The sequence below is a fragment of the Anser brachyrhynchus genome (genome assembly GCF_964034855.1).
Source record: "Anser brachyrhynchus genome assembly, chromosome: 25".
NCBI classification, from domain to species: Eukaryota; Metazoa; Chordata; class Aves; order Anseriformes; family Anatidae; genus Anser; species Anser brachyrhynchus.
Window position 1 is genome coordinate 3224817 of NC_137718.1, and position 22915 is coordinate 3247731.

Below are 22915 nucleotides of genomic sequence, written 5' to 3' on the forward strand. Positions count from 1 at the left end.
TTGTGGCTGGGCTGCGGAGTCTGAAGTGCCCCAGGCCCGTGTCCCTGGGGGAGAGGGGCCAGGGAAAGCCCCAAGCGGCTTGCATGACATCCTCGGGGGCAGGAATACCCCCGGCATGCCTGAGAGCAGCCCTGCGAGCCTCCTGTGTGCAGCGTGAGCCTGAGCAATCATGTAACTGTTGTTTGATTCCCAACAACCGCATGTTTAGAGGACTCTGATTTGTGTGTGTTTGTGCAAACACGAGCGCTGGGCTTTGTTATTAACGCTGACCTCTCCTTTCCAACTCCAGTTTGGGGATAATTATTTATCCCACGGAGTAGAAAACAATTTAAAAAAAAAAAAAAAACCTGCAGGAGAGCCCAGAAGCTGCCTGGCTGCTGCTGGAGCAGACCCCCCCCCTCCATCCTCCTGCCACCCAGAGCACCGGGGCTCGCCTGCAGGGCGGCTGCTTGGGCCGGATTTATTTTTATTTTTTTTTTCCTCGCCCTCGGGCGAGCTCTGCCTGTTTTTTTTTTTTCCCATTATTATTCCCCTCTCCCCTCCTCCCCTCCGCAGCTGGGGAGCAGCTGCGGGCCCGGCCTGGCCCTTTAAAGGCGGGGCGGCGCGCCGCTGCCTCTTTAGGGCCGGTCCCTGCCTTTGGGGGAAGGAAGTGCGGGCCGGGGGGGGGCCGAAAAGCGGCGGCCGGGGGCTCTGCATGGCCGGGGGGGGCTCGGCGGGGCGCTTTCCCCACGCTGCGCTCCGCGCCCCCCGCCCCATGCGGGCCGGGGGCTGCCCCGAGCCGTGCGCGCCCCGCCGGGGGTAACGGTGCGGGGGCTGCGGGGAGCGGGGCGGGGGGGGGTGATGCTCGCCCCCCGGCTACCGGCGCTGCCAGCCCTGCTGTGGCTAGCGTTAGCCCCGCTGCCCGGCGCTCCCGGCCCCGCGGCCAAGGCTGAGCTGCGGGTGCGGGTGCGGCTGCCCGGCGGGCAGGTGGCGGAGGAGAGCCTGCAAGCCGACAGCGGCTCCGACTGCATCAGCCTGGAGCTCCGCAAGGCCGACGGCGCCCTCATCACCCTCACGGCCGATTTCAGACAGGTGAGGCTCGGGGTGGTGGGGGGGGGAAGGCAGAGGACGGCCCCGGGATGCTGCGCCCGCCCCGCGGTGGAGCGGAGAGCCCCCGAGCATCCCCGGGGTCCCGGGGAGCCCCCGGTGGGGTTTGGTGCCGGGGGGTCTCCGGTGGGTCCCAGCTGGGCGAGGGGTGCGAGGGGATGGGCCCTTTGAGACTGGGAGTCCTCAGGAGGAGGCTTGGGGCGCGACCCCGGTGCCCGCTGCTTGTGGGGATGCTGTGCGGGAGGGCTTTGGGGAGCCGGGATCCGCCTGGAGCCTGGGGAAACCCTGCTGGGGGGGCTGAATCCACCTGGAGCCTCGGAAAACCCTGCCGGGGGGTTCGGGAGCCTGAGCCCTGTCTGAGGACGGGGTCCTTCAGAAGTCCCTCCACCGATGAGCGATGTTGGGGTCTTCGTTCGTGGTGCACCCCGCAGACGGCTCCGGGCCCTTCGGGCAGGTTCCTGCCCCCCCGCGGCACAGCTGTAACCTGGGCTGCCCAGTGGTGAGCATGGTGGGGAAGGGTTTTGGCAGGATGGGTGGCAAAGCCTTCTCCATGCCCAGCTGAGCACAGCAGGTCTGTTTCTCCTTGCTGAGCCGAGAGGAGCCGTGGCTTTGGGTGGCAGACAGCAGCAGGGCCAGGGCAGGAGAGGCCCCCACGAGCCGGGGCTCAGGTTCGTGGGGCTCTGCTGTGTCTCCAGGACGTCTCGCTCCAAGTGATGGCTTTGGGGAGCACGTGCATTGGGGGTGTGGGCACCGTTCGCATGGCAGCTCACTCTGGGACTGGCGGAAAGCCAGGGATCCTCCTGGCCCCCTCCCAGGCCCCTCTGCAGGGAGGTGATGCTGAGACCCCACGCTTCTCGGCAGGAGACGGGAGCTTTGGGGCCAGCGTGGCGTCCTTCAGAGCACCCCAAGCCTGGCTGGACGCCGTGAATTTTCTCTGGCTCGGGGATGAGCTGTTCGCTGCTGCGTGGGTGGCACGGCCGTCCGTGTGGCACGGCAGCGTTATCTTGTTCCCTCTGCTCAGGCTGTTTGCTCGGGTGGACTTTGGTTTGTGACAGGAGGAAGCTCAGCCCCGTGAGGTAGGAGGGTGGTGTGTCCCGTCCTGCTGTGAGCCTTGGAGCCCTCTCCAAGGCGTCTTCTGCTGGCTTTTCCCCTTTCCACTGCGATTTTTGGTCCTGGGAGCACCAGGCTCCCAGGAGACACCGTGTGCCATGAGGGCTTTTAAACCTCAAGAGTGCGAAGCTGCACGGCGTGTTCCCGAGCATGGGAAATCCCAGCTCTGTACCTACCTTCTGGGTAGGCCCTTTGGGATGTGACGTGGGGAATTTAGGTGTCCTGTTCATCCTTCTAACTTTATTTCCCCGCTTATTTCAGCTCTTACACGGGCTTGCTCTAAAATCTCACCTACAAACCCAACAGCGTGTGGTGGCTCTTCTCCTGCTCTCATCCTGCTTTTAGCTGAGCTGCTTCTGAGCCGGGCTCTCTGAAGGTTTCTCTGTGTTATATATGTTAAATGCTGAGCTCCGTGCAAGCCCTCAGCTCCTGGGAGCACACAGGAGACGGCCCCTGGAAGGCTTGCAAGCATCAGCCTCCCCAAGTCTGTTCCTAACCCTCGGTTTTACAGCAGTTGGGTGCTGCCTGTCTGTGTTCATGGCTTTGCTGGAGCAGAGCTGAAGAAAGCCAGAGACAGAAGGGACCGAGGAGATGGATTTGCGGTGCAGTGAGTAATGATGTGAGCAAGCAGCTGCCTGGCCAGGCTTCCCCCTCTGACCTGTTCTCCTGGCTGCACGCAGGCATTTCCCTGCTCTGCTCTGCTGCTCAGCTCTCGAACGTTACACAACTTCTCCCCTCCAGAGAGAAGGTCTTGAGGCTCTGAGCCTTTGTGAAAGCAGCTGGGGCTGTTGATCTGGGTTTCCCAAGCAAGATTGTGTGGTCATGCTGTGGCCAGGATGCTGGCTTTCTGCACAAACGATTTTTCCACTCCTCTGGCTTAAACTGCAGGGGGTTAGTCTAAAGGCAGACTTTATTTTTTTTAATTCTTTGCTGACAAAGAGTTGCTGTTAGACCGTGGGCTGGAGAGGAGAGGAGTTACAATGAGATCATGGCTCAGTTCTCCCTTCTGACACTGGTGGAAGCTGAGCGGGGCTCGAGCAGTGCTCCGGGCCTTCCAGGGGTGCAGTTCTCCTTTCTCTTCCATCCCTGCCTCCTATCCAGAGCTGAACCTGGAGGAGCGGCGTGCTCTGAGCACACCAGCCTTTATTTCATTCTCTAAAGCACCGCAGACTGGTCGGTGGGACTCCAGACTGTGGGCCTTGCTGTTTTCTGGGGCGTGCAGTGGTGAAAACTATTTCTTCCCTGGCAATTCGAAAGGGCGCGATGAGAACACTTCTTTGTCTACGTGGCACTGTCAGGCACAAAACTTACTGCAAAAAGGACCAAGGGGGTGGATCGACCCTAAACGTTGTCTAACTCCAATAACGTGATCTTGCCAGTTGTTAAACAGCGGCCTGAGAACAAAGTGGGCGGTTCTAGTCCAAGGTCAGCACACAGATAGAGAGAAGTTTCTTTTTCCTTCTGATTGCTGGAAAAAATGTGTTGGAAGTGGCAACTGGTATTGTAACGCTTGCATTGCCAGTCCTTTTGGGGTCCTTTGTTAATAGAGCTGGAGTTATGTGATAGTTGGGGGGTGTGGAGGCTTTCCTTGTGCCAGGGGTTCATTGTGTTAGGTGCTAAATGACCAGGGGACGTAGGGAAGCGTGTGGAAGAGATGGTAGCTGTAAAATACAGGAGGCTGCGCCCTGCATGCTGCCAGGGCTGCCCCGTGCTCATGCCATGCATGGCCTTGGGCAGGATCCAGTTTGGGAAGCAGCTCTGGGATTTACTCGCTGGCATCCTTCAATGTATAGGTGCTGAGCGTGAGGATGCGTAACCAGGGGATGTTCGTCCAGGCGCTGCAGGGAATTCTGGCTGCTCAGCGCCTGTAGGAACGAGGGTTTCTGGTAGGAGAGGGGTTAAAAAGCATAATCCCCTCTGAGTCAGGGTAACTCAGCCGGCCGGCCCCCCAGCGAGGATGCAATAACACATGCTCTGTGCTGGACAAGCAAAACAACTTTCTGGCCAGCTCCAGCTGCTCCCCGGGGGAGTGCAGGCAGGGCCATGACCACAGCAGAGGCTGCTGGCAGGGCTGGGACCTGGGTCTGGGGTCCCCAGTGTCCCCAGCAGCAGCTTCCCTATCCTTGTACCCCCCTGGCCTGCCCAGACGTGTGGCAGCAAAGACAAAAGCAGGTCCCACGGCAGCGCTGATCTCCTCGGGGGAGAGAAGTTTGGCAGGAATGCTGCCTGGGTCGGAGGGAGGGAGGCACCGAAATAATTTATTTCCCTGGGAACTGGTTCGCTCCACGCCGCGTGAAGCCGAGGCGCTGGGCTCGGATCTGGACCACACAGGCTTCGAAATGGAGGCCGGGTTGTTCCCGCACCCCAGATGCCAGTCCCCGGGGAGCTGGCTGAGGACGGGGAGAGAAGAGAGAACTGATTTCTCTGTGCCTCCACGCAGCCTGGTTCCGTGCCGGAGTTGCTTCGGCACATACAGGCAACCCGGGCTGGTGGGAGCTGGCTGCACGGATTTCCTTCCTCCCCTTAGGAACCGAGAGCTGCTCTGCCTGCGCCCCAGGAGCCGAGGCTGCGGATCCCTCCGATGGCACGGCCGCAGAACTGCCTGTTCCCTGCCACGCCACGGCCGCGGCCAGCCCCAGACAATAGGTGTAACCGTACCCGGCACACCGGCACGGGTCAGGGCCAAGGATTCTCACCGCCCCCGGGATGAGTTCATCCGGAGAGTCCCCGCGTTGCAAGGCAATGCTCTGTCGGGGCTTGTTCCCTGCTGGGAAATTTTTGCAGAAACCCAGAATTAAAGGTGCGTTTCGCTGCCTTGGCTGGGTACCCACCTTGGCACCGGCTGATCCTGCTCTTCCTGGTGGGAATCGCTGGGGTGCCTGGGGAGGGGAGGGCGCTCTCCAAGCACAAAAATCTTTGGTGGCTCTTTCCAGGCGAGAAGCATGGCATGTTTTTTGATGGGATGAGCTTCGGTTCTTGCTCCACCTGGTGTTGTGTAGCCAGGGCAGGGAGAGCAGGGAAGCTGGGCATGGCTTTGAGAGAGGGAGGTGAGGCAGGACCTGGGGAGAAGGGGGGGGCTGACCTCTTGGTCAGGAGAGAGTGGTCCCTGCAGGGCACGAGTCTCCCAAAATATGGTTAGCTTTGCTCAGAGATCCACAGGGAGGATCGCTTTGGGTTTGCTTGGAGCCAGGTAAAGGTGGGATTTCTCTCGTCAGAACAACGCGTGCCTTAGGAGCCAGTTCCTTGAATAAACCAGCTTGATTAAAGCTGTTTGGTGGCTTGCTGACTGCTGGAAAAGTGCACCTAAGTGGCATCAATGAAGACGCCTGCAGTCCCTGACCCTACAGCTCCCAAGGCCCCGAGTTCAGGCAGCACCACGGCCCTCTGCATGCCAGAGCTGCCTCCTTTGGGTGCTGTGGGGTGAGACCCACATCTCCACATGGCTCCAGCCCCTGTGCAGGGGAGCTCAGATCTGCTGTTCAGATGTGGTGGTGTGCTTTCAAGGTACGTTGCATGGGCACCGTCTCCCTTGCCCAGGGTTGTATCCCTTCCTGGCTTTATGGAGACCCAAAAAACGACAACAGTAAAGGGACTGAAGGTGTCCAGCAGGCTCAGCTCAACCCCAGGAGCCCTCGCTGGGTTGTTGTGTTCCCAGGGAGCCCTTTGAACAGAGCTGCTGGAGGACGGAGGTGGCCAAAAGCCCTGGGGACACGGGGAGGAGAAGAAATGCCCCCTCCCTGAGGTCCCAAGCCCGGCATGCGTGGGGTTGCAGCTTTGGTGGTGGTGGCTCGGGGCAGCGGGGTTCATGTAGATAGGGATCTGGCCTTGCTGTTTGATGTAGGGGCAGCCAGCCGCGGAGCCGCCCTGGTTCGGCACCAAGGGGCGAGCCTGCTGCCCGGAGGAAGGAGAAGCTGAGGGGGGAGGAAAGGATGGGTCAGGGGCACTGCTCCCGCTCCGGTTCCTGTTGATCTCTACCATTTTACCCCCTGCTCCCTTCTCCAGCTGTACCCCACCACAGGACCACCTCTCTCTTTCTCTGCCTCCTCCCCTCCCATACCAATGGGCTCTTTCAGGGCAGTTTTTGCAGGGATCTTTACCCGAGGTTACGTGGACCCGCTGGCCCATAAATCAGTAAGCACACAGACAGGCAGATAAATATTTAGAATAGCTGAGCGGCAGCCCTGGGCCGCTCGCTGGCTGGGGCTGGAGGCACTGCGGTGCTGTGCGGGTGCTTGTGGTGCTTCCACCTTGCTCGTGCTGCCTGCCCGGGGCTGGAGAGGGAGCAGATGCTTGTCTCGATGCCCGAGAGCTCCTCGTTTGTTCCACTGGTGGGCTGTTGTGGTCCTGAGCTTGGTCCTACCTCCCTTGTGTGCTGGGGACCCTGAAAACGAAGCACCGCTCTCCAAATTCAGCGCTGAATAGAGCTGCTGAATTAGGAGCTGGGTGTGCTGTGGAAGAGGCACCTTTGGACGTGAGGCTGCTTGGGAAGGAGTTTTTCTGTGCCTGGACCTCGCAGCAGCGGGGTGCAGGGCTTTGGAGCCAGAGGACTTGCAGTCATATGCATCGCTCGGGAGCTTTGGGACCGCTCGCAGGGAGAGTGGTGCAGATCTCCTGTACGTATCGTGACAAGGAGAGGGAGCTGGGTGACTGACGTCTAGCTCTTGGACCCACACATCGGGAGGATTCATGGGCTGCTCCGCATGTTCTCGTGTTGCAAAAATCGCTTCCAAGCTGGGAAGCCCTGCGCTGCTGTTAATCTCCTGCATCTACTTGAGGTTTCCAGTCCTAGCGCAGAGCTTGGCTGTCCCCGTTTGCTTTTTTCCAGACAGGCTGCTGGGTGTTCAAAGTGAATTAAAATGAAATCCACATTTGGAGCATGTGCCAGGGTGAGCTGCTGGTTTCAGTCTTCTTGTCCTTGGACCAGGCAGGAGCTCGCAGCAGAGCTCAGCTGGGAGGCAGCTGGACTGCGTGTAGATGGGAACGCGGCTCCTTCAGTGGTGCCAGGGGCTCAGTGGGAATTGTCCCCATTAAAGCAGGCAAAAATCATGATTCAGTCGTAACATCACATGCGCTTCTGTGGAAACTTCATCCTGGATTTTTCTTGGTCGATGGGAAGTTTGGGAAATATTGCTTTCTTCTCCGTCCCCCTGCTGTTGTACTGCTCCAGCCATAACCCTAGCCATTTAAAGAAGCTTAGCTTCTCTTTTCTCATATTATTTTTGTTTTTCTTTGTGTCTTTTGTTTTTTTTTTAAATGCCTTCAGATGCTCTTTTAAGACCCTGGAGAACTCAGCAGCTTTGAGCTGCTGGTGATGCCTCCCAGGCTATGCTGCACTTTTTCGGATGTTTCCCATGTCTACACAGAGGTGTCAGTCAAACCAGAGCACTAAAGGCAGTGATTAAGAAACCCTCGTGTTTGTGGGCAAAAGCAACTGGTATCTCTTTTTCCAAATCCCCTTCGTGTCCTGTTTTTATGCTGAGTTTTCAGTGCGTACAACAAAGGCACCCAGCAAAATCCTTTCCCCTGTCCTGGGAACATCCCAGATTACAGCCGTCCAGATGTGCACCGAGCTGTGTATCCTTTTCTTGTCTGCACAGGGAGTAATTTCTTCTCCAGGACACCAGGCTGCTCAGAAGCAAGTGAGGGAAGGCAGCAGAGGAAGGTCGGGGCTGCTTGCCCCAAGTAATGCATGGAGATAACAGCTATGTGATATTCGTTTAACCAAAATAGGTGTGGGTTTTCCCTGTGCTCAATCTCAGCTTGTTATTAGCTCGTTGGTGAAAGGAGGACCTTTGCTGTAATGAAGACTCGGGATATTTTTAGTTGGTGGCAGATGGAAGCTGTGACCAGCTGCCCCTGGAGGGCTTCAGTTACAGCTCAAAAAGATTGCGACCTGGAGGGAAAAAATGGGCCTCCCTCGGTGCGTGGCGCGGTCGGGGTATGGTTACAGAGGTTCGGGTCCCTGTCACGCTGCTGCTTGGAAAAACTCACCGAGTCACCCAATCCCAGTAGTCCTGGTGCTGTTGTACAGGGGATTTTTGGACTGTGCCTTGTCCTTTCACCCATTTCATGCTCACCCTCGTGCCTTCCTGCCCACGCTTGTGCTTCCTCTTGCCCTTTCCCCTTTGCCTTCTGCTTGCACACCAGTGGCCCCTAGCAGGAGAGGCCACGTTGCAGAAACTGGAAGCAGCAATCAGCTTGTTTAACACCAGTAGTAACCCTGCCTCTGGGGGGTGGGGAGAGCCTTCAGGGCTTTTCCAGACTGAAGGGCAAAAGAAATAGCCTTGAGCAGAGAGAATCCTCTCTTGATGGTGGGAGAACCCCAAGTGGTCAATCTGAAGGTGAGCATCTCCTCCTGGGAGAGGACCAGACTCCTGGGAGGCTCACCTCTCCGTGTGCTGAAGGACGAAAGCCCAGCCGCTGGCTGAGGGAGGCAGGGTTGTGGGATGGGAGCTGGCAGCGACCTGTCCCTGCCCCGGTGGGATTGCGAAAACCCTTACACCGGTTGTTATGCTGCAGGCTGGGGTGGGATTGGACCTGGGAGAGGACACCTGTGCTCGGGGAGCAGAAGTATGAGACCTTTGACTTTGTTCTTTGGGCTGGAGCCTTTCTGCAAGACCCTGGCTTCTCAATTCACCAAACGATGCCAAAGGTCTGTGACTAACTGCGATTTATTTTTTTTAATTCTCTGTCTGCCAGGAGGTGAAGATCTTCCGTGCCTTAATCCTAGGGGAGCTGGAGAGGGGCCAGAGCCAGTTCCAAGCGCTCTGCTTCGTCACCCGGCTTCACCGCAACGAGATCATCCCCAGCGAGTCCATGGCGAAGCTGCGGCAGGTAGGGGGCTGCCCCGTGCCCCAAACCCACCGGGGTTTCTTGGAGCTGCCTGGATAACCTTCCCATGCAGCCTCCTCGTGGCTCTGCTGGCTATTAGACCTGCCTTTGACCTCCCCTCCTGCTTAAGGAGCTCGGCATTAAACTAATTTCAGTAATAGTATTGATCCTGATCTGCTAACAAACATGAAGGGAGCATGATTGAGTTCAGTCTGAATCAAAGGGCAAGCGGATGCTTAGAGTAATCACCAGCAAAGCTCCTGCCCGACATTGTCCAGTGAATTAATTACTGGCACCATCCATCACGACAGAGCATTGATAAATGATCCCAGGCAAATCGGAGCAGTAATAAACCATCATCAGTTCCAACATCACCCAGAGGTTTTGTAAGCACCTTCCATCCAGATGGGATGTGGGTGCACTCAGAGAGGAGCATCCATTTGCACATCTTCCTGTGTCGGTGTGAAATCCTGACATGCTACAAGGGGCGATTTGTTGCAGCCAGGATTCAAGTTTTTATGATTTATTTTTTTTGTCCTCTGCAGAAAAACCCCAGGACAGTGCGGCAGGCTGAGGAGGTGCGGGGCCTGGAGCACCTCAGCATGGATGTAGCTGTCAACTTCAGCAAAGGGGCGCAGCTGAGCTCCCACATCCACAACGTCTGTGCAGAGGCCAAAGAAGCTATTTACACGCGAGAGGACGATGTCAAATTTTGGCTGGAGAAAGGTAGAAGTTTCCTTTGGTTTGGGTAGAGCTGCTCGGGTCAGCAAGCCGAGGTGCTGCTGTGCTCTCGGTGACCTGCAGAAAATGTTTCAGCTTTTTGTTTGCTGTCTGTGCCGTGGGCAAGGCGTGTGCACTGCCTGCTGGCACATCACGCTGCTCTCATCTGTTCCTCAGCATATATCTGACTTCTTCAGTGTCACCCTCCTCCTGAATGCAATTAGGCAGTATTTCCAGGGCAACCTTTCACCTGGTCCCTCACCCAAAAGAAACGCATTCTTTGCATTCCTGATACCTCCTGGCCTGTCTCCCCTAGTGCCCTGTCCTCTCCCAGGGTTCCTACCCACCCGCGTGTCCCACCAGCCCCTGAAAATGTTTTTTGGCTGGCTGCAGCACGCACAGCGCTGCCTCTGCACCTCCCCTCGCCTTCCAGCAGCGCCCTGAGCAGGATTTGCTTCCTCCCGCAGGGGTGGACGGCTCCATGTTCGAGGTCCTGCCGCAGACGTCGGACCTGCCGGACCTGCAGCGCTGCAGGCTGTGCGCGGACCGCTGGAAGCCCTGCATCTGCAGCTACTCGCTGAGCATCGAGTGGTACCCCTGCATGCTCAAGTACTGCAAGAGCCGCGATGCCGCGGGCAAGGTTTCTTCCTACAAATGCGGCATCCGCAGCTGCCAGAAGGGCTACACCTTCGATTACTACGTGCCGCAGAAGCAGCTCTGTCTCTGGGATGAGGAGACCTAGCAGAGCCAGGCTTTTCCGAGCGGCAGCTCAGCTGCCTCCTGCCACCGCTCGCGATGCTGAGGGCTTCCCGCAGCCCCCCGCTGCGAAGAAGGAACATGGTTCACAGCGGTGCCTTGTACCAGGGGAGCTCTGTGTGTGCCTTTCCTTCTGCCCCCACCCCGTGGCTCCCTCCCGACCCCACAGCTCGTACTGGGATAAGCGGGCCCGGCTCGCTGCGTGGTGAAACAGGAGCCGCGGGTTTTGGGGCTGAAGCACCAGAAGGGCTCTGTTTTTCCCTGCTCTGGGGGTGGGGGGGTGTGAAGGGGGGCACTTCTGGCCAGTTTTCAGCCCCCAGCATCCTGAAGGGTGGCCGGGGCAGGGAGAGGAGCAGTCCCTGGGGTGTCAGACATCTCCGCCACTGACTTCACCACCTCCTGGTGACACGACAGCATTTCCCAATGGGAACATGGCTGAGTTATGGGACCACATACCCTGAACAAGGGAGGTACGAATCCTACCCAAAGCCAGAGCCTGCCTGTAGCTTTTTTTAGTGTCTGCCTGGCTGGTATATCCTTCCCGTGGCTCCAGACAAGATGCTCTGGGGGGATATAGCCCAGCAATTCTGCCCCCAAAGGGCTGCTGATTAGGGCTCGAACTTCTCCCTATTTAGACTAGTGAAGGCCAACTTTTTGTGTTGGTTCTGGGACTCTCCTGCTAGGAAAGAGACAGCTGGAGATTTGTGACTGCCATCGTAACCTTGTGGTTGCAAGGGGGGATGATCCCAGATGGGCATCGCAACCGTTGTTTGGAAGAAGATAACGTCCTACATCTACATCCAGTTTTACGTCCTACTCTGCCAGCTATTCACAAGAAGCTCTTAGTTAACTGTACTGCTCTGCTGTGCCTTGGTTTCCCCTATACATAAAGCAGGGATGACCTTGAAGCTGACCACAGCCCTGGTGTGTACCTGGAGGGCATCAGACAAAAAGTGCTGTAGGAGCGCTGCCTGCTTCCCGAGCCGTCTTCCACTCAAGTTTAGAACAAGCAGAGAGGGGAAAGAGGCTGTTGGGGTCACTGTGAGCCCCCGTTCCTCCTGATGAAAAGCCTTCACAATGTGCCTTTTTGCCTAAAATCCAGGAATTTTTGACAAAAATGAATTTGGTCACAATTATTTTTATATTGATCAGTTAAGGGGGGGGGAGAAGGGAAAGGTATTTTAATATTGCAACATGAAGTAAAACACACTTGAATGATTTTTTTAAAAACAAATTATTTATCATTTGTAAGGTAAAATAAACTTTTTTTTTAAAAGCATGCCTGGTCTAAAAGCCTCTCTCATAATCTGTGTGATCCCTTTGTTTGGAATTGGGATTGGGAATTGCTCTCTGCTGGGTTCTGAGCCTCTGCCTTGGGTGTTGAAGACCTTGGGGCTGGAGGGGCCACATCCTGCAGCATGAGCTCAGTGCGGTCCTGTATTGCAAGGGTACCAGCCACCCAGTCCCTCGAGTAACTGGGAGCTTTGGGCCTGAGCCCTGGGGAAGTAAAAGAGCAGTGATGGAGACAGAAACTGGTCTGGGGGTCAGGCAGGCTGGGGATGGTGGGGTCCCAGGGGTGTGTGTGGTGTGGCTGGGGACTTGGCTGGGGCCAGTAGCATCAAATAGTCTCTGTCTCTTCCTCTGCAGCTACAGCTGAGGGGAGATGAGGGCAGCAGAGCTTGGGGCTCGATCAGAGCTCCCAGCTCAGTGGCTGATCGCAGGAGAAGCGTGGAGTGCTGATTCCCCCTAGTGTGGTGAATGTGGAGGCAGGATGAGGGAGTCTGCAACCTCGGCCTTTCTGCACTGGAGTGACTGCTGCTGTTTTGGTTACGTGGTCAGCATTTGCAGGGATTTGTTCTCTCCTGCTGCAGCAGGGTGCTGGCATCCTGTCCCTGCTTGCTGGAGTGAAATCCAGCTGTGGGGCAAGGTGGGAATAGAGGGAGAGGACAGCAGGGAGGCTGCAACCTGCTTGAGCCCCGTTCCCACCTCTACCTCCTGCACAGGGCTGCTGGGAGTGGGCACCACCTGTGTCTGGGAGCCCCTGGGTCACATCCCAGAGAGCTGACGGTGATTATTTTGTAATGGTGAGGCTCTGGGCTGCTGGGTCACGCACAGGGTGGCTGCTGGATACTCGGAATGGAGGAGGAAAGGCAGCTTGGCTGCACGCAGCTCTTAAGAGACGTTTCAGCTCTTCCCTAGCTTTTTTTGGCAAGGGTATTCCCCGGGCACCTTGGGAAGGCACTGCCAGACCAGCCCCTGGCTCTGTGGGGTAATGGAGGAGCCTGATATGAGCCAGACCTGTGCTCAGCAGTGCAGGTTGGTGGGCATTTCTGGGGCCAGTGCTGCGTCATGGGAGCTCTTACCCCAGCCAAGTAAGTGAAGGACGTGAACTCTACAACAACAGACAGTATGTGCTGAGCAAAACTCGATAGCTGCTGCTGGATTTGTGCTCTGGGTTTGAGGGGAGCTGAGAAACCAGGGCACGTCCCTAAAGCCCGGGGGTTTCACACCCCAAGTTGCAGTCTTGCTCCCTGTGAGAGCTCGCTATCTCCCTGCCCTGCAAGAAGAGAACTGCAGTGCAGTGCAATTGCCTTTCCAAAGAAAAATTCTTCTTCTTGATATAAATAACACCCCTGAAGAGGCAGCTGCTGCAGGTGGAGACAGGAGAACTGCCTGGCACAGAGAAGTCGCAGTTGGCCGGGAGCACTGCCATAAATCCTTGCTATTAGGAAAAGCAGGAGAGGATTTTGTAACATCTTTCTGCAGTCTGTGCTTTCAGACCCATCCATGCTGCAGAAATCAGTTGCTATCTGCAGAGCTTGCCTTCCTCCAAGAGAGGAATGAATACTGGCAGCATGAGTGGAGGAGCACATGCATGTGCTTAGGATGAGAGCAGATGGGTCAGTCACTGATGACCATGGGGAAAAAAATGAAAATAAAAATAAAAAGAGCAGTTGATTTCTAGCAGCAGCATATCTGCTGGCATCCAGGAATGATCATCTCAGGACAAAGTTCATCTACCTTTGCCTGGGGAAGGTGGTCTTATTCCCACAGCAGACAGGACTGATGGTGCTGTGGTCCTCCTCTCTTTTGCCCCTCTGCTCACTGCAGAGCTGTCTCAGGTAGTTTAATGAGAAAAGCATTTTTTTCTTTTTTTTTTCTTTTTTTTTTTCTTTTTTTTTCCCTGACCACAGAATAAAAGCCAGAAGCGGCTGGAGGGCTGGAGGGTTCCTGGCTGCACCCGGCGGTGTCTGTAGGGCCAGGAGAGGGCACTGCGGGCCTGCCTATGGCCGGGCCAGCGTCTTCGGATGCACGGTGACACCTGCCAGCACCCCAAAGGGGACACCCTGGGGCTCCGGGATGTGCTGCTTGGGTCTGGGAAGAAAAAAAAAAAAATCAAAAAACAAACAAACAAACAAAACCCACGAAGCAACAGGGAGAAGAGGGAAAAGAGCTGCAGCAAGGAAGCCGCCAGCTAGTGTGTGAGATGTGTTTTTTTTGGGGTGGAAGGAGCACGCTCATGGCCCCCCCCCAGCCCTCACAGAGCCTTTCTCCTGCCCCTTGGAGGCCCTTCAAGCTGGCGAGGTGCCGCCAGTAAATCCAGGTCTGACGCAGTGCGGCCACCCGATCGCGTCAGCCCTCGACACGGGGAAAACCCAGCCGTGGGGGCCAGGCCGGCAGCAGGGGAAAAACGGAGCAGCGGCGGCCCAGGAATGCCCCGGGGAGCAGGCCTGAATGGCTGGGGCTCTGCCACGGAGCGGTGGCAGGAGTCCAGCCCCTCCAGCAGCTCAGGACAGGACGAGGTGTCTGCGCAAGCCACCCCATGTCACCTCCCTGCTTCCTGGAGCCGCTCTGAGCTCAGCCCGTAGCGCTCCCCCTCTAGTTCCTCCATCCCGCAAACGCTAGTCAGACCCGGGATCCTCCTCTTCGCTTCCCCCTTTCCGTCTTTCCCCAAATTTCCTCATTTTTTTTATCTTTTTAACACATCCACCCCATCCTTGCAGCCTGCTCCCCGCTCCCGAGGGCTCCCCTCTGACCGCGCAGGCTCTCCGGCCCCGCAGCACCAGACTGGGTTGGAGGTGAGGCCCGGGGAGCCTGCCCGCCCGCCCACCCATCTCCTCAGAGAAACCTGTCTTTCCAGGGAGGGAGAGCAGCATGTGGGAAAGCCGAGAGCCCTGGAACGTGAATTAGCCAGGGAGAGATGAATGTGCGATAGCTTGTACCTGGCAGCTACCAATTGAGCGCGTTAACGCTTTCAGGAGGGGGTTGAGCAGGGCTGCAGGAGTTTCGCGCAGGCTCCCCACCACCTCGGGCATGGTAGGGGGCACCCAGACAGCAAACGTGGCACCCAGCCCCATCAGGGTGACCGCTGGTCCCTGTCACAGCACGGGGAGCAGGCCGAGGGCCTGGCCTGCCCGCAGCACAAGGCAGCTTTAGGGGATTTTTCTCCCTGCTTTCCCTGGAAGTCGGCTGGATCCTGCAGCTTGAACCAAGATGGCGGAGGAGGAGGAGGCTGTTTGCCCCATCATTACTTTTCTTGGGTGCTGTCTTGGCACAGGGAGCGGGGCTCAGGTGAGGGGAGTCGCTGGGTGCTGACCCTGTGCCTCCAGCAGCACCAGGGCACCTTTCTGCCCTGTGCTGACCACTTCATATGGCATCCCTTACATTCAGCCCAGCCCCACAGCAGCCAAAGACTACGCCGTGCAGGCCACACTCATGAGCTCAACCCGAGCAGAGCCCAAAATTTATCAGAAAAAATGTGAAGGGGCTGCCCCATGGGGGGGGGGGGCACTCGGCCATCTTCCCCTCTGGGTGCTGCCCAGCCTGCCTTCATGCCTCTCCCACCCGTGCTTTGCAAGGGACGGAGCCAGCAGCCTCCTTTCCCTCCCCAGGCGGCCCTGGGGCTGGTGTCGGCGCCCCCACGAAGCCCCCACGAAGCCCCCTCCGCCAGCCCGGCGGGCAGGTGCTGCGGGGCGCATCCGAGGCGGTGCGGGCGGGCGAAGCGCCTCCTTCCTCCCTCCTTCCCACCCCACCCCACGCCCTGGTAGCGCTGCAGGGACTCATCCATTCCCGAGTTACTAATATGCAAATGGGTGCTTTTGCATGGGCCGGGCGCCAGGCTGCTGGGTGTCAGGGCACCCGAGGGAGCCGGAGGTGGGGCGAGGCGTGGCGCGGCGCCGCATGCTCACCTGGCCCTGCATGGCAACAGGCAATGGAGCTCTAGGTCCCTTGGGGAGCGGACCCACGCCCGGTTTGAGAGGCAGCGGGTGGCAGAGGAGGGAGGGCAAACTGGCAGCCCCTGGCAACCTGGGGCTGACGGCAGGAGGCTGGGCGCACCGTGGATTTCCCTCCACCAGCAGGATGGTGAACCTGGAGTCTGTGCACGCAGGTAAAGGGCGCTTGAGGAAGGATCGGGCTGGGGCTCACCACGCAGACGAGACGTGGGCTCGGGCAGGAAATGGGGTTGCTCTGGTTCCCGTGACCTTTCCTCCCTCCTTTCCCTCCTCTTCTCTCCTGCTGGAGTCGGTGACGGCAGCCAGTGCCTGGTTAAGAGCCACCTGGGGGATGGATGCTGCCCTGGCCCTATTTAGGGGGCTGCTGAGCCATGCCCACAGCGTGGGAGCGCTGCTCAGGCTGCCAGCCCGAACGTGGGCTGCGGGGCAGAGTCTCTTGGGCACCTGGAAAATGGGGAGGTAGTGCCTGACCCGGTGTCCTGAGTCACTGGGATAAAGCCAGGAGGAGAGAGGGGGGTAAAGTCACCGAGGGATGCAGAAAGGTTGGAAGGGGGTGGGTGGGTGCGAGTGAGGGATGGGACTGGGCTGGAAGGAGGAAGGTTAATGACAAAGAGGGAAAAATGAGCCAGGGGAGAGCTGTGGGAGGGTGAGGTGAGCGAGGAATGAATGAATGGGGACACTCAGGAGGAGTATCCGCGCCTTGCAGGGCTTTGACACGGAGGCGCAGCCTCACGTCTCCGCAAGCAGCAGGGGAAGCAGAGCCACGGCTGCCAAAAGCCTCGGCGCTGCGTGGAGCTGGGGCTTGCCCCGCGGAGCCACTTCAGCTCCTGCCCTCTTCTTGAGCCCCCCATGCTGGAGGAGAGGGAACGTCCCTGGCACGTGGGGGCCGAGGGCAGTGCTGGCACGAGAGCTGAGCAGGGCTACGGCACGGGCCGGATCCTGACAGCCCCTTCTGTGGCACCGGGGGTGCTGAGGGCAGGGGGCCACGTGCAGGCCAAGCAGGGCGGCAGGAGGCTGGCGGTGCCGGCGCGGCGTGCGAGCCTGACTCGTCCGAGCACCTGCGATGGGCGTGCGTGCGTGAGTGGTGCCTCTCGGGGACGCGTCCCCCGCAGGCTGCCCTCCGCCCATCTGCTTTGCTTGTGGGCGACTCTTTCTTCATGAGACGATTCCCCAGATCGATACTGTGCCCTCTGTCAGAGCTGGTGGCACCGCTCCCAGGGTGGATTTGGCCGGGAGCTGCGCACGCTGGGTGCGCGCCGAGCCCTCCTGCCCCCGCAGCATCCCACCCCGCTGCCCGTCCGAGGGGGCCTGAGCTTCACGCCGTGGTTTTGCAGGGAGGGAGGCGAACCTGGGCCCAGCTGCTTTCACGTGCCAGAGCCTAGGGAGCTTATTCCCACTGCTGCAAAGGTGCCGGCGTGCTCAGGCTGGGGGTACTGAGCCCTCTTTCATCACCACTGCACACAGGGACTGGGGGCTCTACACACCCCCTTCCCAACCAGAGGCTCCCCCCAGCAGAACCTCCTCTCCTCCTCCTCCTCCTCCCCAGGCCTTTGGGCGTTTTCAGCTTCCTGCAGCCTCCGCAGGGGCTCGGGCACAGAAAATGCAGCAAAATTCAACAGGCTCCAGGTGCTGGCCCCAGCCAACCCAATTTCTCCCCACTACCACCACTGGCTTTCGTTTTTTCCTCTTAAAGCCACCAGGCTGGTTTATTCTGGTGCCCATGTCAGGACAACTACAAGGAATAAGGGCTTGGGAAAGCTTTATTTGCTGACACCATTTGTTTCAGCCAAAATATAGATGCAGATATATCCCCAGAGAACTGTCTGCACTGGTAGAGTTTCTTTGGTCTGGGTAAACAGACCAGACTGCCTCTACTCCAGGGATGTTTGCTAACTGAGGTATAGCAGCACATTTTTAATATGGCCCAGGCCACAGTGGCGGCTCCTAATAGGTCTGTGGTTAGGAGTTAGGCAGTCCCAAGTTGCATTATTTTTCCCAGAGATTTTTTTTTTTACTAGCCTGCCTATATTTTTTTACTAGCCTAGGTGTATTGCAAAGCGGTGTGGTAGGAGCCTACATTGTTTTAGCCTCAAAGTCTCGCAGCCCGTTTAGTCTTTAGAAATTTTGCCGTACGTGGGGGTTCAAAGCCAGCTGAGCTGTGTCACGCTCTCCCTGGTTTAAAGCGGAGGACAAAGAGGAGGAGTTCCCATCATCCTGGCTGCACTTGTGTTGGTCACCCCTCTGCGTCTGCTCCCTCCTCTCAAGGAGCCCTTGGAGGATGGCTGCTGCAGCATGGTTATCATTATCATAGGTGTTTGAAAGGTGGGCAGCCCCAAACGACTCATATCAAGCTGGCTTTGATCAAAAGGACTTACTTTTTCTTCCTGTTTTGTTGCTGTTTTATTCCCCCCCCCCCCCCCCAATGTATTTAAGCTGTAATAACTTGTGTACGTTTATGAGTGGAAACCGACTCCTTGTGACACTAAAACTCTTCTGCTCTGTATGAGAGCATCACGGGGTATCTTGTTATCTCCTGACTGCAGGAGGAGGGGATTTCACTGATGGCCCACAGCTGGTGTGTAAGCACTGGCAGCTGCAGGATTATTGCTGGTGGGGGCTGAGGGTGGCTGCTGGCAGCCCAGGGCCTCACCCGGCGTGAAAAGAGACAGGGCTCCGAGCACCAGCCAGGTTATTTTACTGCCCGTGCACAGTACAAAGTGCAGGGGCTGTGGGAATTGGCTCCTTCGGGTCACCGAGGCTCCTGCAGAGCACCAGGAGGGTGCTTGGGTCCGTGTAGAGGGGCCAGGCACGGCTGCTGCTGGCAGCCTGCTTCTGTGCAAGGGGCACGGGCTGCTCGTGAGCCTGTCCTGCCTTCCTCGTCCCCCCCCCTCTGCCCCCGTGGTCCTGGAGATGAGATAATTTTCTTCTACTAACACATGTTCGTAAATTGTGTGCCCACAAGGAAACTTGCAGCAGGGTTTTTTTGTTGTTACTCTGTTTTTTCAAACGTGCAGACGTTCTCGCCAAACTTCTGTACGGGTAAAGGTTTTCCTTATTTTCTGAGAACTTGGCTTTTCTTAAAGCTTCTTCTTGGCAACAAGCAAAACTTTGTGCTTTGTAGACTACCTAAGTTAGGGTCCCTTGGCAGTGTTACAAGACAAGAAGATGTTTATAACTGAAGATAATTACTCTTCCCGCAGTAGCAGTGCTTAGAAGCCCCACTAAATGTTCACGTCTTAATTGCAGAGGGATTGTTTGAAAAGCAACGCTCTTCTCTCTCCTTTTCCTCCCTCGCTGCTTAGAAAATTTAAGGAAAGGAAGTTTCTGAAGTGCATGGATGTTGCTGCACTCCTGTGGTGTAAAAATCTTGCCTTTTTTTTTTCTTCTTTTAGTCATTTGCTGCGGGAAAATGTTCCAAGCTTTAGCCTAAATAAAGTTATTCCGTTTTGGCGAAAAAGCAGAGAGTTTGCCATTTGCACACGGGAAGTTTCAATAGAGGGGAAATAAACAAATGAAAGCGCTGCCCGCTTTATTGTGAGTAATAGAGGGAAATTGGAATAAAAACATATAGGTTTCTCTTCGCCCTTTTGGCCACTTGGAAATAACACAAGGCACACATAGGAAAGAGGAAAAGGTTTGCAGGATGCCTTTAAGAAGGCTTCCACCTGCCTTTTCTACCCCAGCAAAACCACAGCAAACACTCGCCCTGCTTCCACGCTGTTGTTATTCCCCGATGCAAATCGGATGCCTCCTGTGGCCGGGATTGGCTGCAGGAAGCACATGCAAATCACTCGGTCGGCTCTTTATAAAAATGTATTCTTATCTTTTTTTCCCCCCCCAGCCAGCCTGGAAAGAGTTAAAATTCCCATGCAAAGGGGAGAAGAGGGCAAGGGGGTGTCCGACTGAATTTGAATAGATATTCTTCCTTCTCTCACCCGGTGTGTACTTTGCCTCTTTTAAGGAGGCAGGAGCAACCCAGTGCAAAGTTGACTATTCCCACCCTTTTCTTTCAGCTGTCCCCGAAGGAGAACGTGGCCCCGGGTGTGGTGGCAGCCATCACTTCAAGGGTAAATGACAAATTTATTGGCCTTGGAAAGGATGGAGGGAAGCGTGCCGGACCGTGGTGGCAGTGTTCTCCTTGGGGACATGGCTTTGTGGTCTGAGAGGGGTGTGAGCACGTGTGTGCAGGGCAGCACTTTGCCAAGAGGAGTTCTGGGGAGAACAAGCCGAGTTTGAGAGGAAGAGAAGAGAGCTTGTTTCCCTCCCTGAGCATCCTGCTCCGCTTCTGCCTCGCCAAGGCCGGCCCTGGCTGATTGCGCCCTGCACAGCACCAAGCTCTGGCCCTGCTGCACCATCCCCAAATAAAAAGGAAGGGATGTGGGAGAGGGGGCAAGGCTGGGAGGGATCCCCTGCAGGTGTGGCGGTGGAGGGCAGCGTCACCGGCTGCTCTGGGAAGGCTGCATAAAGCTCGGGGGAGAGGCCAGCGGGGCAGGGAGGGCTCCCGGTGCTTCCCGAGCCCCTTGCAGTGCAGGAGGTGAGAGGCACAGCAGCGAATTGAGGAGGGGGAAAAGGAGCGAGGGGGGATGCAAAGAGCAACAGGAGGGAAAGTGCAGCCTCAGAGCTGATGAATATTCTAGTGCCTGTATGTTGAGGAATCAGAAATTTGAAAGTCTGATGGTTTATTATAATTACACATTCATTTGTGCTGTTTAGTGGAAGCCACATGTGCCTGTTGCCTGGGACTGTGACCTGTTATTAAAATCAGTTGTGCCATCTTTTCCAGAGATCAAGATGAGCGGCGATGCGGCGGATTCCACAGACACTCGGCACGAGCCCGACCAGGTGGAGCCAGGTAAGGAGGGTCTGGGACACAGGGGGGCCGCCGAGGGAGGGGAAGGGATCAGGGGGCTCGGGTGCTGGAACTTTCCGCCGGTGCTTTGCTCCTGTTGCTGCTGCGTTGCGTCCTTCCAGCCAGCCGGGGAGTTGATCAAGAATGCGCTCTGGGCTAGGATTGCATTGGTATCTTGATCAGCATGCAAGATCCTTGTGTGAGAGCACTGAATCAGTGCGTGGCCCTGCGGTTTGAGCATGGAAATACGCTCCCTTCTCTCACCAAATGAATAATGCCACTGAAATGGTCCTGGTCCGCTCAGCTCAGCACCAACAGCTCCACGTTGTGCACGGGGTTCATGTCAGGAACGTCTCCCCAGACAAAACTCCCAGGGACGAAGCCTTTTTTGGCCACGTATATGTAGAAAAATGGGAGGGACTTCTGGAACAGTCGAATCCAGCTTGGTAGCTCCAGCCAAAATGTATCGCTCTTCTTCTTGAGGCGTGATTGGGTTTCTCATCCCCACTACTCCCACCTGATGCTCAGCCTCTCCCTGCTCTGTGGCTAGAAGCCTCAGCTTTCCTTGCAGACGGAAAGCTGAAGAACTGGGCGATCCCGTGAAGATAATAGCACTGGCATTAGTGCTGACTTCTGCCAGTTTGCCTACCAATTCCTGCACTGCCACAGGGTGTGAGATACCCCCAAAAAATCCATGTCATGTTTTCCAGCATCGCTTCTGACTGCCACTGCCCACAGTGGGCTGAGTGCAGGATCTTGAGGATGTGGCTTATGGTCAGACTCCTTCGTAGGCAAATAAATAGCAATAAGAAAGGCATTAAGCACCCACTAGTTATAGTTGTAATATAAGAAAGGTTATTAGAAACAGTGAGACTCATCTGTAGACTTGGAATAAGCACTCTTTAAAACCATAACTCATAGAGACAATGCAGAAGAATTGTTCTGTGAGTCATGACGAGCACTAAGCTTGGGGTGGGGGCACGTGTAACAACAGATTAAAACTTCACATGGAATGATTTTACTTCTCCTTTTATCGATTAAGAGGATTTAGGAAAAAGGAAAAAAAAAAAAAAAGAGAGAGAGAGAGATCTTGGTAAAGGCAGAGAAGCCTAGGCATGTTTTAATGGGACTAAAACTGCCCCTTTATTTACACCGTACACTGAGGTCTAGAAATCCTCCGAGCTCATAAGTTGGTTATTTGACATAATCTAAGGCAGAGATAAAATCTGGTTCTATTCACGTCCATGAACTCCACTTGACTCTGGTCAGGTCAGCCTCTGCTCATGGCTTTCAGCTGCCCCCAAGCTGGTTTTCTGAGATAAATCAATTCAACGCCGCCTGGCAGCAAGCGTGTCCTGAGCCCTTCCAAAATTCCCCGCTCGCATTTTGGGGGAGCTTTCAAGGGGGAGGCAGCGGCTCCCCAAGCACCCTGTGCCCCAGCAGGGGCGGCTGGCCGGGTGCAGTGCGGTTTTTTGGTGTAAGCTTCCCAGACAGCCATTAGTGTGAGCTGTAGCACCTCTTTCTAGTGGTAATTGCGAGGAGAATGCGGAGAAGTGGAGGCAATTTGTTTTAAAATAACAAAAATGTTCAGCGCTGCTCCGGGAGCCTTCAAATCAGGCAGGGAAATCAGAACAAGTAAATCTCCCTCATTTACAAAAGAGTGACACTTCCCTGCGGACTGATGCAAGCAACTTCTTTAAATCGGGCTCTCCTCCAAGGCTTTCCTCCACCGGGACTGGTGGAGACCTTACAAGAGCACGGTGTTGGGGCTGTGGGATGAGAGGATGCAGGCGATGGGACCCTACAGGAGATTTGGGGCCAGAGCAGCCCCATGCCCCGCCGGCACCGGTGTCCCTCAGGGCCTCATCCAGCCCCACCAGTGCTCACAACCAGCCAAGCCCACCGAGGGGTGGCCTTGATGCTGCACCGAAGCTTTTCCGCCTCTTTGTTTGGTTTTTCCCCTCTTCCCGAGCATCCCGTTTACAAACAACAGAGCGCTTTGTACTGAACTTCCCTGAACGTTTTTATTTTCCCCGATACACATTGTTAGAGGGATCTTTACTGCAACAGTGCTTTGTTTACCAGCTTCATGTGGGAAAATTTATTTTCCAATTACTTACTAGCTGAAGACCCATTTCCTAATGAATTGCGCCAATGCACTGCTCCCCAGGAAATTTGTTCCCCCCTGGAAGGAGAGGGCAGTTACCAAACTACCAATATTATGGCTTCTAAAGGCTGGAAATCTTTCTAGGTGCAGATCTACAAAGGCCTTTCATCACCAAAAGATGTAGACTGGCTCCAAGAAGAATTTAAAATAATAATGATGTTA

At 56.2% G+C, this 22915-nt stretch overlaps 2 protein-coding genes across 6 annotated transcripts in view; both read left to right on the top strand.

Moving 5' to 3' along the window:
• The window catches only part of OAF (out at first homolog), a 201174-nt gene extending 189392 nt beyond the window's left edge, over nucleotides 1-11782 (top strand). The window contains exons 1-4 of one of the 2 annotated variants that reach the window (XM_080567494.1): nucleotides 511-1071; nucleotides 8896-9030; nucleotides 9573-9753; nucleotides 10215-11782. In XM_080567494.1, coding sequence (XP_080423620.1) covers nucleotides 841-1071; nucleotides 8896-9030; nucleotides 9573-9753; nucleotides 10215-10489 — 822 coding nt within the window. In that variant the 5' untranslated portion in view covers nucleotides 511-840 and the 3' untranslated portion in view covers nucleotides 10490-11782. Of the gene's footprint in view, nucleotides 1-510; nucleotides 1072-8895; nucleotides 9031-9572; nucleotides 9754-10214 lie in introns of those variants that run through there. The other variant, XM_080567495.1, reaches the window with a different exon arrangement.
• Nucleotides 11783-14616: 2834 nt separating this feature from the next.
• Nucleotides 14617-22915, top strand: part of POU2F3 (POU class 2 homeobox 3) — a 42478-nt gene continuing 34179 nt past the window's right edge. Inside the window, exons 1-3 of one of the 4 annotated variants that reach the window (XM_080567490.1) lie at nucleotides 14617-15892; nucleotides 19751-19804; nucleotides 20521-20589. In XM_080567490.1, coding sequence (XP_080423616.1) covers nucleotides 15607-15892; nucleotides 19751-19804; nucleotides 20521-20589 — 409 coding nt within the window. In that variant the 5' untranslated portion in view covers nucleotides 14617-15606. Of the gene's footprint in view, nucleotides 15893-19750; nucleotides 19805-19850; nucleotides 20272-20520; nucleotides 20590-22915 lie in introns of those variants that run through there. The other 3 variants (XM_080567491.1, XM_080567492.1, XM_080567493.1) reach the window with 3 other exon arrangements.